At 36.4% G+C, this 15859-nt stretch overlaps 1 protein-coding gene across 1 annotated transcript in view; it reads left to right on the forward strand.

Annotated features, from left to right (window-relative positions):
• The first annotated feature begins 3557 nt into the window (after nt 1-3557).
• LOC108758891 (muscle M-line assembly protein unc-89) overlaps nt 3558-15859 on the forward strand; it is a 34797-nt gene continuing 22495 nt past the window's right edge. The window contains exon 1 of the mRNA XM_018504104.1: nt 3558-6114. Within this exon, the coding sequence (XP_018359606.1) occupies nt 6069-6114 (46 nt within the window). The 5' untranslated portion in view covers nt 3558-6068. The remainder of the gene's footprint in view (nt 6115-15859) is intronic.

Raw genomic sequence — 15859 nt, forward strand, 5'->3', positions numbered from 1 at the left:
TTTAATTTATAAAATAAAAATCGTTTTATATAACTTTTATTGAAAAAAAGTAGCCTCAAAATAAATACATTCTATGCTTGCAAGCCAAATGAAAAAATATTCAAAATAACATAGTAGAATTAATAATAATAAACCCTTTGCAACGGATATAATTAAATAATACAGCGAAACACTTGTAACTACTTCGTAAAAACTTCGTTAAATATGTCAAAACAGAATTTGGAAAAGTTAAGCCGTTTCTGAAAAATCTTGCAGACAAACGGACGGTCGGATCAATACTGTGAAATTATAAACTAGTTTATTACACTCGCGCTGCACTACTTAATAAAACATAATGATGTTTTTTCATTGACTATTGTACCTAATTATAATAACAAATGATCACAAATGTACGTCGATCGAGGAACGGCTTGAAATCCCACAAGGCGCACTATCGCCGCGCTTCGGCGTCAAACAACGAAGAGGCAGCAGAAGCATTAGAGTCGCATTAGGGATTGCATTAGAGTCGGATAATAGTTCGGAATCAGTAGCAAGAGGCTTCACCTGCGTCTCACAGTCGGCAGACGCTGTTGTCCTGATGAGAAGGGCCCACTTCACTCGGCGCTGTATCCATAATTCGGTGAAGGATCGAGATAGAGGGAAGCGTGGGCTGTTCGGAACATTCGCGGAATCTGGAACGTACGGATGTACATTGTACTTGTCTATTGATCTCTCTTCACGACCGCACCATCGTGACTCGCCGATCGCAGGTTCTTGACCACAAGTCCGAAGTATGAAAGTTAGGCAAGAGATGTTCGCATATTGCGTCGTTGAACAGTAGGATCCTTGGAATTATATTCTTGGAATTCGGAAATGTGAGGTAAATGCCTATTGAACCGGACGGATAGCACAACCCCGTCGTAAATTCCAACTGATTGGCATTTCGTGCCATAGGACCGGCACGGCGCAGCGTGGTGGTCCTTTGGCAAGGAAAATGAAAATTGCAGCTTAAAGTCACGGTGCATGGCTTCTCAGGGGGAGAGGGAAATGACAAAGGCCCATTTGTAAATTAAAATTTACACATTGCGGTTTCAAATTTTCATTCTTGCTGCGAATATCGGTTTTTACGGTATAACGCGCGTGAATGATGTAATGACATGCGTTCGTAGATTTAAATATCGCAAATATTCGCGGGTTCGGACCAGTTGGTTTGGTTACCGCGTGTCAGATGATAAATCGTGACGGACGTTTTCGAAATTCACGTGCGTGGAAATATAACCATCGATCTGTCTGTATGGGTCGTGCCTTTGTCAACGATAAGCTCGCCATTGACAACAATTGAGCCGTGTGAGCTGTAAAAGCCGTACACAAAATCCACGAGAGAATCTCTCTCATGGAGCTATCAACGATATTTTTTTGTTTAAGGTTATCTGTACATGTACACACACATCTGTATAATCTCAAAATTTATAACTAACAATGCATTTTAATACAAACGATTACAATGCGTATACAAAGGTACATTGTAATTTAAAAAGACATAAATTTATTAAATTGCAATATGAGACTTACACTTGCAATATCAAAATCTATATGATTAAAAATAAAATGAAATATCATTGCGTTATAATAAGAAACAAATGTTGGAAAAACATAATTTTTTCAAATTATTTATCACTTAGATTTAACGGAAATTAACGATTTTTATACAGTCCTTTAATTTGGTTTATCTCTTTAATAAACGTAAAATATGAATTAATTTTAATCGATCAATCTAAAAGCATAATTAAAGCAATGAGATCCGAAACAAAGCAATGAAATTATTCGCGAGACGCGAGAGGAAGTAGTTGAAGTAGAAAGGTACATCCACTTGAAGTCGATGACAATATTCACAACACGTCGCGGGAAGCGCTGTAATGTGCTCTTACCTCTGACAAAGCGAATGCTAATCAAGTAGTACTACTCCGCGGAGTTCCGCGCGCATTAAAATTCATGGCAGATCGATATAACAATTAATCTTAGCACGCGCGGTGCATCGAATCGTCGTACGTCGGTAATCGATACTCGATGGAAGACAATTAAGATACAAGACCCGGTATTGGAGATGAGGATACGTACGTTGTTTCTGTGTCTTACGACAGAGGTTGCTGCGGCGATCGCTTCATTAAATTTATCCCATGCCCGACACGTCCCATCGGATTGTTTCGTTGCTTATAGGTTCTTATTATATGAGGATCCATATCCTGAGGATAATCCACAGGAGAGTGTTGGCATTCTCATGCCGTTAGCGAGAGCCTTTAACGGAATGCAAAATTCATTCTAGGATCGGCAGGGTCCTCAGGACCGATCTTCCCGTAATCGCTAGTCAATATCGTAAAGAGACGACGATCGCGAGTCGGGCGGTTAATTTTCCTGGGACGGTATGGGAATATCCTCGGAATTCTTGACGTATTCTCGGAATGCCGAAGACGCGTGGGATATGCCTATTGATCTTTCCGCGCTGAGTTTCCGATGTGGTCGGTATAGTCAGTGACACGTGACTGCAGTGCATCTCGGATCTCGTCGAGTCCTTAACAGGTAGTTCTTAACATGATAATTTCGTCCCGTCTTCTGCACGTTCCACGTGTTTCACTATTCTGTGAAGGGACATGCGACGCACTGTTCATTTCTTTATCTAGAATTGCAAAGGTAATTTAATCGGTTAGCGGAAATATAGGAAAGATTAAAGAAATCAAGATAGATCATAAAATAAACGAAATGAAAGTAAGAATGAAATAGAATTGAAGCATAAAATTAAGTATTTAGGTACTTTATATTACGGTTATCTACGCGAGTCAGCGTTTTCCTGACGTCAAATGTTCACGATGACAGAACGTCTTTGAGATCGCATCAGCGCGAGAAGAGTCGGGAAGTTGGCGATGAGACTCGCCAACCTGACCCAAGAAATGGGTGATCCGCTGCGACCACCAGTCAGCACGGATAGATCAGCTCTCGCTAGTGCACGGAGGCCGCGCAAGAAGATGACAGGGATGGCACTCCATTATCGTTCTGTAACTCCTTTTAATTATCTCGGCCATAAGTTATAACCGGATTCGCGCTTTTTCGCGTCCTTATCGGACCGGGGCCGCGATTTTCCCCGGTGCCGACGGGAAGAAGAGGAAAAAAGAAAGAACGAAGAGAGGAGAGTGGTGATGAGGAAAGAGGTCGACGCGCGAGGGAACAAGGAGAAGAGGAACAAGGCGCAGAAGAAGAATAAAGAAAACAAGAAGAAGTGGAAGAAGATGAGGAAGAAGAAGGAAAAGGGGGATGCGCGCAAGATAGGCAACGGGGTAAAAGGGTGGCGGCTCCCTCGCGGGGCGGGGGTAGGGGAAACGGTCTGATATACAACCGGGCTATGGGAGGAAGTGGCGCGCGCGCACATGTACGTGTAGAAAAACACATACACGCGCACGCCGCACAGCCACCCATACAGGTAGCTCGAGGTGCACACAGGCGCAGTTCCGCAGGCTGGACGGGGCGGCTGCGTGCTCGACACCCGAGTGGCGCTCGCGCAATGTAGTCCCTCGGCTATCCTCGACGCGGGAGCATCGTCGTTTCGAAAGAGCCGCGACCTTCTCCCCGTCGCGTCGCGTCGCGCGCGTCGCGTTCTCAGTGGTGTCCCGTGTCAGGGGGTGAAGTACGCGCGAGAGGGGCCCATTTCGCACTCCTCTTCTGCGAGAACCCTCTTCTGCGGACCCTATCGCCTAGTGTTCTGTTTCCGTAGAGGATCCCGCGAAATCACGTAGCGACGACATGAAAATCCAGCCTCGCAGACTCCGTCCCCGTGCGGTTCTTCGGAATTGACGGAGACGTATATCTATTTTGCCCCCGGTCTCTTTTCGCCCTCGTTTCTTCCCGCAAACATTTCTTCTTCCCATCCGTCTACGTGCGTATTCTAAAACGGAGTAGCGCGAAATAGTGCGTGACGCGGTGCGTAAATATTTCCGGGGGCATCTTTATACGATCTACGATCTCTTGACGAAGTGATAGTGATGGTATAGTGAAGTAGTGTCTAAATCAAACGATATATCTCGCGCTAAGTGGATGATTGCGCTGGAAGATTTTGATCGTCCAGCGAGTCATCTGCATGACGTTCGATTGAGGTGTGAGACGTTTGATCGGAGTGGAGAACACCAAGTACATATCGGAGCGTCGTTGGACATTCTGGAATTTTGAAAAATTTAGAACATTTCGTGTCACAGGAGTGGTCAAGTATTTATTCAGCAATAAATCCTTCACTGCCCGCTAGAAAAATTCAAATAAATTTCGCTGAGAAGGGAGAAGGAAGAAAACGATGCCGATCGATAAATAAGGAAAAAATCATTGATCACAGATACGTATGCGAATTTCTTCTGGTTAAGTATTTATTCAGCAATAAATCCTTCACTGCCCGCTAAAAAAATTCTAATAAATTTCGCTGAGAAGAAAGAAAGAAGGAAACGATGCCGATCGTTAAATAAGGAAAAAAATCATTGATCACAGATACGTATGCGAATTTCTTCGCAAATTCCGTCCTGCAGTGCTTTCCTTCGCTAAACATAAATCCTGCGTGAAACAACTTCCAGCTTCATGATAGAAGGCCTCTGAACGCTTAAGGACGTCGTCGACAGTCTCTCGAGGGTCTGCGTTTAATTGCCGATGGCATTAGACGTGCAGAAGTACGTTACAGGCGAAACAGACTAGAGAGAAACTGCTAGAGGAGAGAAGGCGTGGTAGAAAAAAAATCGTATCTGTCAGGACAGAGAATCGTGCAACGGGGCGACTGATGGGGAGATGTTAAAGTTAAAAGCCGCTCGTAAAATGCGTCGTCTCGCGGGTGCCACAACACTGCCGCTGTACAAACGAAACTTGTTTATTGGTTCCGCAACAACGACGTCGATGCACAATTGAAAAGTCAGAAAAAATCAGCGGCTTGTTCTCTGTTGTCAACGCTATCGAAAGAGTTTTACGCGTCGTGGGCGGACAGAGCTCGCAACCGTGAAAGGGAGCGATTTGTATAGACCAATCGTCGAGCGACAGCTATAAAGGAACAAAAGAAAAGAGAGGCGAAGTTCCTTCCTCGTTTGCGGTTATTATCGAAGCACGTTCGTAGTCGATCCCTCGAGCGGAGGAAGAGAAATTACGAGTCCGGAAAAATGCGGTGAAGCCGTGCACAGTGCACACAGGGCAAATAACCGTGGTGGAATGATCGATGGAACGTCCAGTGCATCGTGCGGATTGCATTAATAACAACGATCAGCCTAATGCATCGTCAGCGATCTTACGGTCGTCGACGTAGCGAGAGATACGAAGACGCTGCTTAGTGCCGGAAACGATCCTTCGCATCGATCAATATGGATCACAGGGGAATAATCTCCGTCGGCAGACCGAGTGATAATGGTGATGCGGATGTGTTCTCCATCTAAGTAAAAGTTGGAATCACGCGACCGATACTGCCAAGTTAAAGTTTATCACTATCGCGATTGACGTCAAAGCGACGTCGCGATGTAAATAACCAAAGTTCGTTCACGCACAGATCGCTAGATTTAACGACAATCTTCGACCGACGGACGTGAATAGTAGATGTCGAATTAATTATTCAAGCATCTGTTTTTCGGGATAGTCGATGTGGCCATTCGGAATACGCGATTCACGAAACCACAATACATTACGCAGCAATTAGTGACGTCGATTTGTAATTCGGAGAATGTGGTACCGTCGTAGAGTTGTTTCGTGATAGTGAGCGAATTATTGAGCAGTGACCTCCATCGGTCCCGTTTAGCGCGATTTTATCGACGAGGGAAAAACTAATTGAGACGCCACGTTTTAATTTGTGCGACGTGAAGCGAGATTACGGCATTCCCATTCGCGCGCGAGTGGTTGTGCATGGGATGTACGGTGATACGAAGTGATTCTGTCCGCTCTGAACGAGAATAGGTGGAATGCCGCAAACGCCGATGCGCCGAGTGTGTTAGTGGATCCGCCTCTATCGTTTAGCGTTTTCTGAAAACGACTGCGATGCGTCTGAGATAGTATACCAATATGTGAATGAACCACGCTGGGGAAAAGCGATGTCTACTTCTCTTCCCACACTTGTCTGTTTTATAATTTGTTTTGGTGAGTGTACTGCATCTATGTAAATTACAAACGCTTATATAGAAGCATTTATGAATTATGAAAGAGATCTGCTTAAGGATGTTTTATACATATTTTCAAAATGATAATAAAATTATGAAAAAATTACAGATTATTCTAAATCACATTTAAAAATAATACGACAAATTTGATGACGGTTTACCGTCTGGATCATAAGTTATTTTAATAAATAGCAGTATTTTTTAAATCTGTGCTCTAGTAAAAATGTATTATAAAAGTGAAAACGTATTATAAAAGAAATGACAAAAATTTCAATTTTTTAATATAAGTGCATAATATATTCAAGATTATATATATATATATATAGAGTTACATTGCGATGCATGAACTAGTTGCCCAGTAAATAAATAAAATATTTATTTGCTCTATATCTTTGTAACTAATTAGTAACTTTGCATAAGTTACTATAAATATTTCAAGAATTTACAAAAAAATTTAGATTTTTGTTATCATTAAAAAAATTTTAATTTTTAACAATAAAAATAATAACAAATAAAATAAATAAACAACAAAAATGTGTTATTAAATAAAAATATAATCTTATTCACACAACATTCATATGTATATAGTTCATTTGAAGTGTAAGTATTAAACACATTTCCACAAATTTAATTTTCTTTGCAGGGACTGTACGTGTAACACGTCTTTAATCTTCGATTACAACTTTGGGTCTTTCGGACCTAAAGCGAAAATATTTTACAATCTGTATGATTACATAATACTATGAGGTTCTATAAATTATAGATTTAAAAAATTTCTAATTTTCCTCTACACTGGGAAAAATTTTTGATTAAAAATGAACGAGAGGTTCTAATCATATCAATTTGAATTCTGATTATTCCAACTAGAATTATAATAGATTCAACCAGAAATTTCTGATTTGTTTATTTTTGATTAGAATTCCAATTAATGCAATCAAACTCTTCCCAGTAATATCAATCGCCGTAAGGTGGAGGTTCACTTGTATTCTGTACTCCAAACAGAATGCTTTAGAACTTAGGTATAGTTTTCATAACTGTAATTAATAATACAGTTATATTATAATAGGTAATTAGATAAATACATCGATGCGAGTGTTTATCTTAGAACTTTGGTTCGTGTATTCTGTACGTTAGTATTATTGAACGTTGGTTAGTATTATAATACATGTATGCGCATAATAACGCATTTCGAATGTGTAAACCTACCAGCTTAAAGTTTCAAATATCGGGAAAAGCCAGACAAATCAAACAGATCACGATTCTCGAACGTCGGTAATCGATGTATTCTCGTTAATTGCACGCGCAATTATTGAGGCACCTAATAATAGCGGTATATTACGTGGCTTTAACTACCGTATGCTGTTACGTTACGTTCAAGTCCCGAGCACGTACGTCCCAATTAATATTTCGTGACTCGACGCAGTCAAGTCACTTATGCAAAAATAAGTGTTCATTGACGATCGCGATGACATGTCTACCGACAATAATATGCATACGTATATGGCGATGATTGTAATGACTGCCTCTGAATGAATTTTTATGAACAGGGATTATGTCAAGAGAATATACACATATAACGCACAGTTATCAAAATATATTTTGCATTTTTTTACAAGCATTGTCACACATAACGAATCTCACTGAATATTTACAAAATTTGAAAATGGGACAATATATAAAATGTCATGCAATATGCAACATTTTAATGAATATTGTATGTATTATAGCGGGTTTCAGAACGAACATTAGTAGCGCTTTGTATAGGAAATATATAGATTTTGTACACTTAGGATAAAGAATAAAAATCAATTTGTATAACTGGGTGTGACATAAAATTGTTGAAACTGGCATTTTTTAACATAAAGATGATATATATATATTGTTTATACATATATATATTATATACATATATATTATATATACAATATAAAACATAAATAATAGAGAGCATACAGCCACATACACAAGTTATTTTTCGCACAAGTCATATATTTGAAATTAATTACATGTAAACGTTTCGGTCAAGTCATGACCATCATCAGTACAATCAAAAGAAAGCGAATATTAAATAATAAAATAACAAAATAAGTTGTAGCACTACAAAATTCGGAAAAAATTAATCCTGTTTTCCTGACCCTCTCCTTTACAATAAATTAAGAATTTATTCTTGATAATTTGTATGTTACAACACGGGATTACCAAATTCCATCTTTTCAGTTATCAAATATAATACGATAATGCAATGCTGAATATGTTTGAAGAATATTTACGTAGATGGCAAAATATTTTCTACGATGGTAAGACTGTTATGTACGAGAATTCATGTAATTACAGTAACATTGGACAATGTCATGACTTGACCGTAAAGAAACTTTTACATGTAATTAATTTTAAATATATGACTTGTGCGAAAAACAACTTGTGCATGTGGCTGTATGCTCTCTTTATTTATGTTTTATGTTATCGAGCCACCTCTAATAACTTTGTTTTAAATTTTATTTATACGATATAATTTGTAGTATATATGTACATATATATACTTTTTTAAGGATGTATTGGACGTACAGTCTCTGTAAAGAAAATTAAATTTGGAAATGTGTTTAATACTTACACTTCAAATAAACTATATACATATGAAAGTTATATGAATAAGATTATCTTTTTATTTAATAACACATTTTTGTCATTTATTAATTTTATTTGTTATTATTTTTATTGTTAAAAATTAAAATCTTTTTAATGATAACAAAAATCTAAATTTTTTAAATAAGTTCTTTAAATATTCAAAATAACTTGTAAAGTTTCATTGCGATTTACTGATTAGTTACAAAGATACAGAACAAATAAATATTTTAGGTATTTATTGGACAACTAATTCATGCATCGCAATGTAGTTTTATACAAATAATCTTGAATACGCATTATGTATTTATATTTAAAAATTCAGATTTTTGTCATTTATTTTATAAGACATTTCCATATATTTTTATCAGAGCACAGATTAAAAAAATACTACTATTTATTAAAATAACTTATAATCCAGATAGTAAACCTTCACCAAATTTGTCGTATTATTTTTAAATATGGTTTAGAATAATCTGTAATTTTTTCATAATTTTGTTTTCATTTTAAAAATATGTATGTTTAATTTTTAAAATATCCTTAAATAAATTGCAAATACATTTACGTCCATTTTTACTAATGTAGATTAATTTTAATATCGGTCGATTCAATTTATTCTTTTTCTAGTTCTAAAATTTAGAAAAATAAGCAGAAAAGATTAAGAATAAATTGAACCGAGATTAAGATTAATATGTATTGATAGAAACGGGCATTAATAATTGCTGTGAATTGTTCTTATATACATATAGGAACTATATGTCCTTACTACTTATTTTAGTATTTTTTTCCAATTTTTTAAATATTCCATATACTCTTTCATAGGCTAAGCATTCAAAATCAATTCTTATATTTAAGATCATCTTAAATGCAATCTTAAAATGTCATAAACCAATCACACATCCATATTAGCATTTCAAGACATTACTTAAGACATTCTTGAAGTAAGAACGGATATGAATACTGACCTTATTCTTTTAGTTCTACTATCTTTACATATTTCATGAGTTTCCTTATGATATTATTCATACTTTTTCTCTTGGAAAATTTGTACAGTAATTCTTAACACATCCTGAGTACATCGTCTCTACTAGAAAAGTAGAAACAGACGGGTAAAAGGTCCAGAATTTCCTCGGAAATAAGCCAATATTTGACACTTGGCGCAAACGATGTATTTCAAACTTTCTTGTGAAAATATACAAGATATGGTTTCAAAAAGTTGGATGATCAGTATAACGTCGGTGATAAAAGTTCTTTAAAAAAAAAATGATTGTCTGTCAATTATATATTCATTCATGATATATAAGATATTGCCAAGTTGGCTGAACGAAAATGGATCAAATAGGTCTGATTTATACGATGCTTTTTTTACTAGCAACTAATTTTTTAGCAAATTGTAAAAACTAGCAGCTGAAAAATATTAGATTAGGGAAAAAGTCTTTTTACAAGTAAAAGGCCTACAAAGTAAAAAAAAATTTTCATTTTTTTAGTTCGTAGTTTTCTATATGTAAAAATTACAAAACTTACATATATTCAAAAAATATAGTAATCATTCGAAAACAGAGATTTCAAGCTTTAAAACCTTTTTTTAAAATTTAAATTTTGATTATTTTTAACGAAAAATTAATGGAGAAAAGTATTTTTACCAACTTGTAAAAAGACTTTTTCCCCAATCCAATATAAATTATATATTTTTAGCTAATAGAGTTTTTTAAAAATATAATATTTAACTTATATAAAATAATACATTTTTAACTACTAGTTTTCTAGTTCGCTAAAGAACTAGCATGCTAGTAAAGAGGCATCATGTAAATTAAGTCACAGGCACATTCGATCAGCATTCAAGTTTGTGTTAATTTCTAGCTCAAACGGCTGAACGAATTGCTGATAAAAGTTTTCAATAAAATACATATTAATCGCCAGCACAACGTACAATCATTTATGCTTCGAGCTGTTTTCGATTTTATAAAATTCGCACTTCGTCGGAATTCCACCAAGTTCCCATTTCACTCGGATACGCATAAAATAACGTTTCACAGAGAGATTGTATATAAAACGAAAAAAAGAGCAGCGACTCTGCAATGACAGCGCGTGCATATTTTAACCGACCTACATGTAGCCGTAGCTTCAATTACAGAGTACTGCACTTCGCGACTGTACCTATACACTTATACTATACATGTGCGATAAATTACTTTTGTCACTAACACTTAAATAATAGTTAAAGTAAGGTGACAGTAAGTAATACTTAAGTTATTGCTGCAACATGTCTCATACTTTTTCTAATACTTTATGCTATGTATCAACACTATAAAAAAAAAAAGAAGTATAGGCAGAGATAATTATAAATTATTTCAAAGGAATGTATTATCAAAGTAAAGGTTGAGATTTATCTGATTCTATAAGGATCATCGGTGAAGTTTCGGGAAGATGGAATAACACGCGGATTAATATAGCTAGTAATTTTCATCCTTATATGTGTGCGACGCTGAATTCGCGCTGAAGTTTCTTCGATGAAAATAGTGTCATTGCGAAAACTCGCGGCAATTTTCTCACGTTTCACTAGCGTGTATGCGTTTCACGGAATGAAATGTGTCATGGCACAACTGTCACGGCTCGTAACTAAAACGTCCGGAAAAGAGAAGAAAGAGACACACAGGAAAGTATAACTCCGCTTAATACCATTGCGTTCCATATTACTTCCCATCGTATGCGCGATTTTTTCCCATTCTCGGCCGCGCGTCTTTGTTCGTTCATTTTCACATGTGACGGCATAATTAAAAACAACGACGGCGATAAACCGCACGTGGTCCGTCGTTAAAATTCAAATTTCAGTTAACTACTATCGCACCGACCGCGAAAGACGCAGTTTTAATTTAACCGAATTGGAATGTAACACGGTATATATTAGCATATTGAAAAAGACAATAATTTGACGCAAAACATGACGTTCTAATTTTATCGAAAATTTATATGACAGACGAAATTAATATCTCATTTGCGATGACGCATTAACTCGCGGACAGCTGAAATTAATTTAATCTTTAATTTAATCTTTTTCAAATAAATCGTATATAACATATGCTATAATTAAGAATAAATGGTTTATATTTGACGCGCTATAATTGATTCGCCGCTCCGACGATCCTGTGTCGTCGCAATCACGTGCTCGCCGTTCATCACGACTCAGACGTTTATTATCTAACGACTCATTAACAGCTTCTCGCAGCACTCTCTGCCCATCATGCTTCACGATTTGCAATGTGACGCGTCATTATTAACATTATCAGAGGGACAGAGAATTACGCGACATAGACATATCGACTGTGTTAAAACTTAATGAGCCGTACTACCGGAACGTAGGTTATCGTAATAGTGACAACTCGTAGAATATGTGTCGACATATGGTGATCTTCGTTTCGCTATTCAGAAGAGACGACGCGTGTCTCCAAGCGTTGCGTGTTAATGTTGCGTTTACACAATCACAGATCTCTCATAAACTTTACAGCGGACTTTATAAAGTTAGGGAAATTATGCGCTTTTCCCGCCGACCCACTGTGTCTTCATTAGCGGCGATGTTAATGAGACGAAATAGACAGCGAGATTCGTTAACAATCGAGCAAGTTCAACAAAAATATGAACGACGTGTAACATCGCTTCGTTACGTTACTTATTTACAAGATAAAGGAGCGACGAGAGATTAATGGGAGAATTAAGAGCTTCCTCACCTCCCTTCGTATGACTGATCGGAAATTAGCGACACTGACAGCCGCCGGATGGCAGAGTTCGCGCGAGGTCACATAGCAGTGCCAAGCGCTATTTCCATCTTGTGAAGCATATTGTAGCCGGGAGTAAAAGCGGCATGAAAAGTTTTCGCGATAGTTACTTACGCCCCATCTTCTCCCTATCGAGAGTCCCGGGTGTACAGCGTGTGCTCGATGGAAGACGGAAAGTCTAGTAACTTCGAGGCGCGCAAGTAGGTAGTACATTAGGTAGATGGGTAAACAGGGTAGATAGGTATACATGAGCCGGGCGTTAGCTATGTAGATAGATAAATGGATGGATATACGAATCGTTCGTTATGGCTCAGAGATTTGCTTTCTGCAAAATCGATACGAAATATGGAATACGAAATATAAGAGCGAAGCACAATGAATCTCTATAATAAATCGGAAATATATAAGAATGTAGTCTCCAGAGAGGACTTTATCAAAAATGTAATGAACTGAAACACGAAATTACTTGATTATTTATGAAACTTCTCTTGCAGCTACGAACTGTTTGTTGTGGAATATTTTCTAATTGTTCCGCGAAAGTTTGTTGTAATATGGTTGCACTCTGTACAATTAAACAGAGTTAACAATCATTGTTAACTTTATAATGTGACGTCTCGCTGCAGTACCTACGCGATTTACGCGAAAGAGTTTTTACTTTATATTAAATTATTTGTTTATATTAATATTCGATATTTTTTTAATTTTTTAATTGAAATATTATGAAACGTAATGAAAACGTTAATATCCAATATACGGATTTCTAGATTAATTGAAATTAAATTTTTGATGGAAATCTTTTTAATCAAATTTTTTTAATTATTTCAAAATTTCGAATCGCATATCTTTATACAATTAGGAATATGATTCCGTCCTCATTATTACTTTTATTATAACATTTAATGATTACGATTTTATTTTAATATTAATTACTATAAAATAATTATAAATCCAAGCACATGCGCGCTCAGATTACTAACTATTGTAACATTGAATTGGCTAATCCATTTAAACAAATCAGTTCGATGCATCAAATCGAACAAACTAATGCTATTCTTCTAGTTGAATCTTCCAAACGTTTCTGACGGCCTCAACCGATATACCAATGACGCAGACACATTCGATTCGGAGCTTTTTGCAATTGCAGTGGCCTCTTCCGCTCTTTTCTTTCTCTTCTTCCATCCATCGAAACGCGACCGCTACCCGCAGAAGCTCGCACTAGCTGTCCGGTGGAAGAAAAAGAAATAAAAAAGGGAATACGGGGTATTCGAGTGCCAGGAAACAAAGTTGGCTTATCCGGCTGCGGAGAGGAAGCCGATTGCGAGAGAGAGAGACAAGGTACAACGGGAAATAGGATTTTGCGGCTGGCTGGTCAAACCAACCATTGTCCTTCAATGTCCGAAAGAATCTACCTCTAGGTTGACGAATGAGGCATGATAGCGATGTCTGAGTCTTTCTCACTGAACATCGCTAGAGTCTGAAATAATTGTGTAATGTGTATAAAACCATCCATATACTCCACTCTTCGTCAGGTTGTAGCAGTTTTCTACAATTTACGGACGAGCTCGAAACGACATCGATCTGACGTATCGCGAAAGAAAGACGAAAGGTCTTCTTACTAATAGATATACCGTACACTGGTATCCACATTCCTATCTCCTCTTCCATTAGTTTAGGATTCGAAGTAGTTCCAATTTCGATCAATTTACAGTGATATCCTTTTCTTCGTAATATCAAAACGATTTTGTTGAAATTCCATCAGGGGAGATCGGAAAGACAACGACGATGTGCGACGGGCGGATGATCGAACCCGCGCAAAAATCGTTCCTGTGGATTCGAGCGCAAAATTAATTTCCGGCGAAGGATTATGGATAATCCGTCGTCTATGATAAACTTGCTTTGCAAACGCGTCTTTATCTTTAGCTATTTTCTGTGTTTAGTATATCTCGAGAGCCGATCAGAGAGGAAAAGAAGCGAGGGGGTAACCACTTAATGTAATCGTGGGACAGAATCCTTCAAAAATCATTATAAAATTTATATAAAATCTCTATGTATAATCCGATAATTACATATGCAACCACACCAAAAATCATTATAAAATTTATATAAAATCTATATGTATAAACCGATAATTACATATGCAACCACGAGAAATCATTGTATAACATTAAATAAAATCGTATATTTTACCAAATTACTTCATAGTAGTGAAAAAAATTATTTATAATCAGATGAAATCATGTAATCTGTGGGACAATATTTCAGCTAGTGGTTACCCCCTCGAAAAGAAGAGAGTGTCTAAATTTACATAGTATATTTGCAACAGATAAGTATAGAGCTTGATTATGAATAAAAAGTAGTATTTGATAGACTAATCACAAAGATTGGAAGAAACATGTTAACAAATATTATATTAACTCCAGGATGCTGTCGATGTTGAGTAACAATATTGATATGTAAATTTTACATATTAATATGTGAATTTTACATATTAATAACAAATAGCAAATAGGACATTCTTAATAAATGTAACACAAGTTTTTTAATACATTTCTCACTTTTAACGATATAAATATTTGTAATTTAGACTTTTATGAACACAAATAATCTAATTAACTTAAAAGGATAGAAAGAATAAGAGCACAGCATCAAATTCAATCTTGAAATTAGAGATGCATCGGATATCCGGAAAGTATCCGGTATTCGGTATTATCCGGTACTTTTTTACTATCCGACCGGATAACTGGATATCATTATTATCCGGGAATATATCCGGTTGAAATTTGATATCATTAAATTGTTGATTTTTTCTTATACAAATGTTTTAGAAATAAGTATGTATATTCATGATGCTATAATATCTTATATGTTGTTGCAAAATTACAATCTTTTTTCCTGTAGACTTTTTTTTTTAGAAGACACTTTCTTAGAATCCGGTCGGATATACGGAAAATGTCGGATATCCGACTCGAAGAAATTGCCTTCTCGGATATCCGATGTTACATTCTGTCCGGATATCCGATATCCGATAATTTTATGATCCGGTGCATCCCTACTTGAAATGATATGGAGTATGTAGTTTAATTATTTATATATGTTTACTTATAATATTTAAATAAAATATACAACACAAAATAATAATACAAAACTGCTTAAAAGTTGAAATCACTTTATCACACTCTCTGTTATATAATGTTGATCACCAAGGGATCTAAACTAATATATAACAAACAAAATTTGTAAAAGCTTGTCTCCGCTTGTCGTAGCTTTCAATACGGTAGATTGAACATCCTAATGATCACTGAAGGCATGTCTTAACTCTCAATGACCTCG

This window comes from Trachymyrmex cornetzi, unplaced genomic scaffold, assembly GCF_001594075.2.
Source record: "Trachymyrmex cornetzi isolate Tcor2-1 unplaced genomic scaffold, Tcor1.1 scaffold16, whole genome shotgun sequence".
NCBI lineage: Eukaryota > Metazoa > Arthropoda > Insecta > Hymenoptera > Formicidae > Trachymyrmex > Trachymyrmex cornetzi.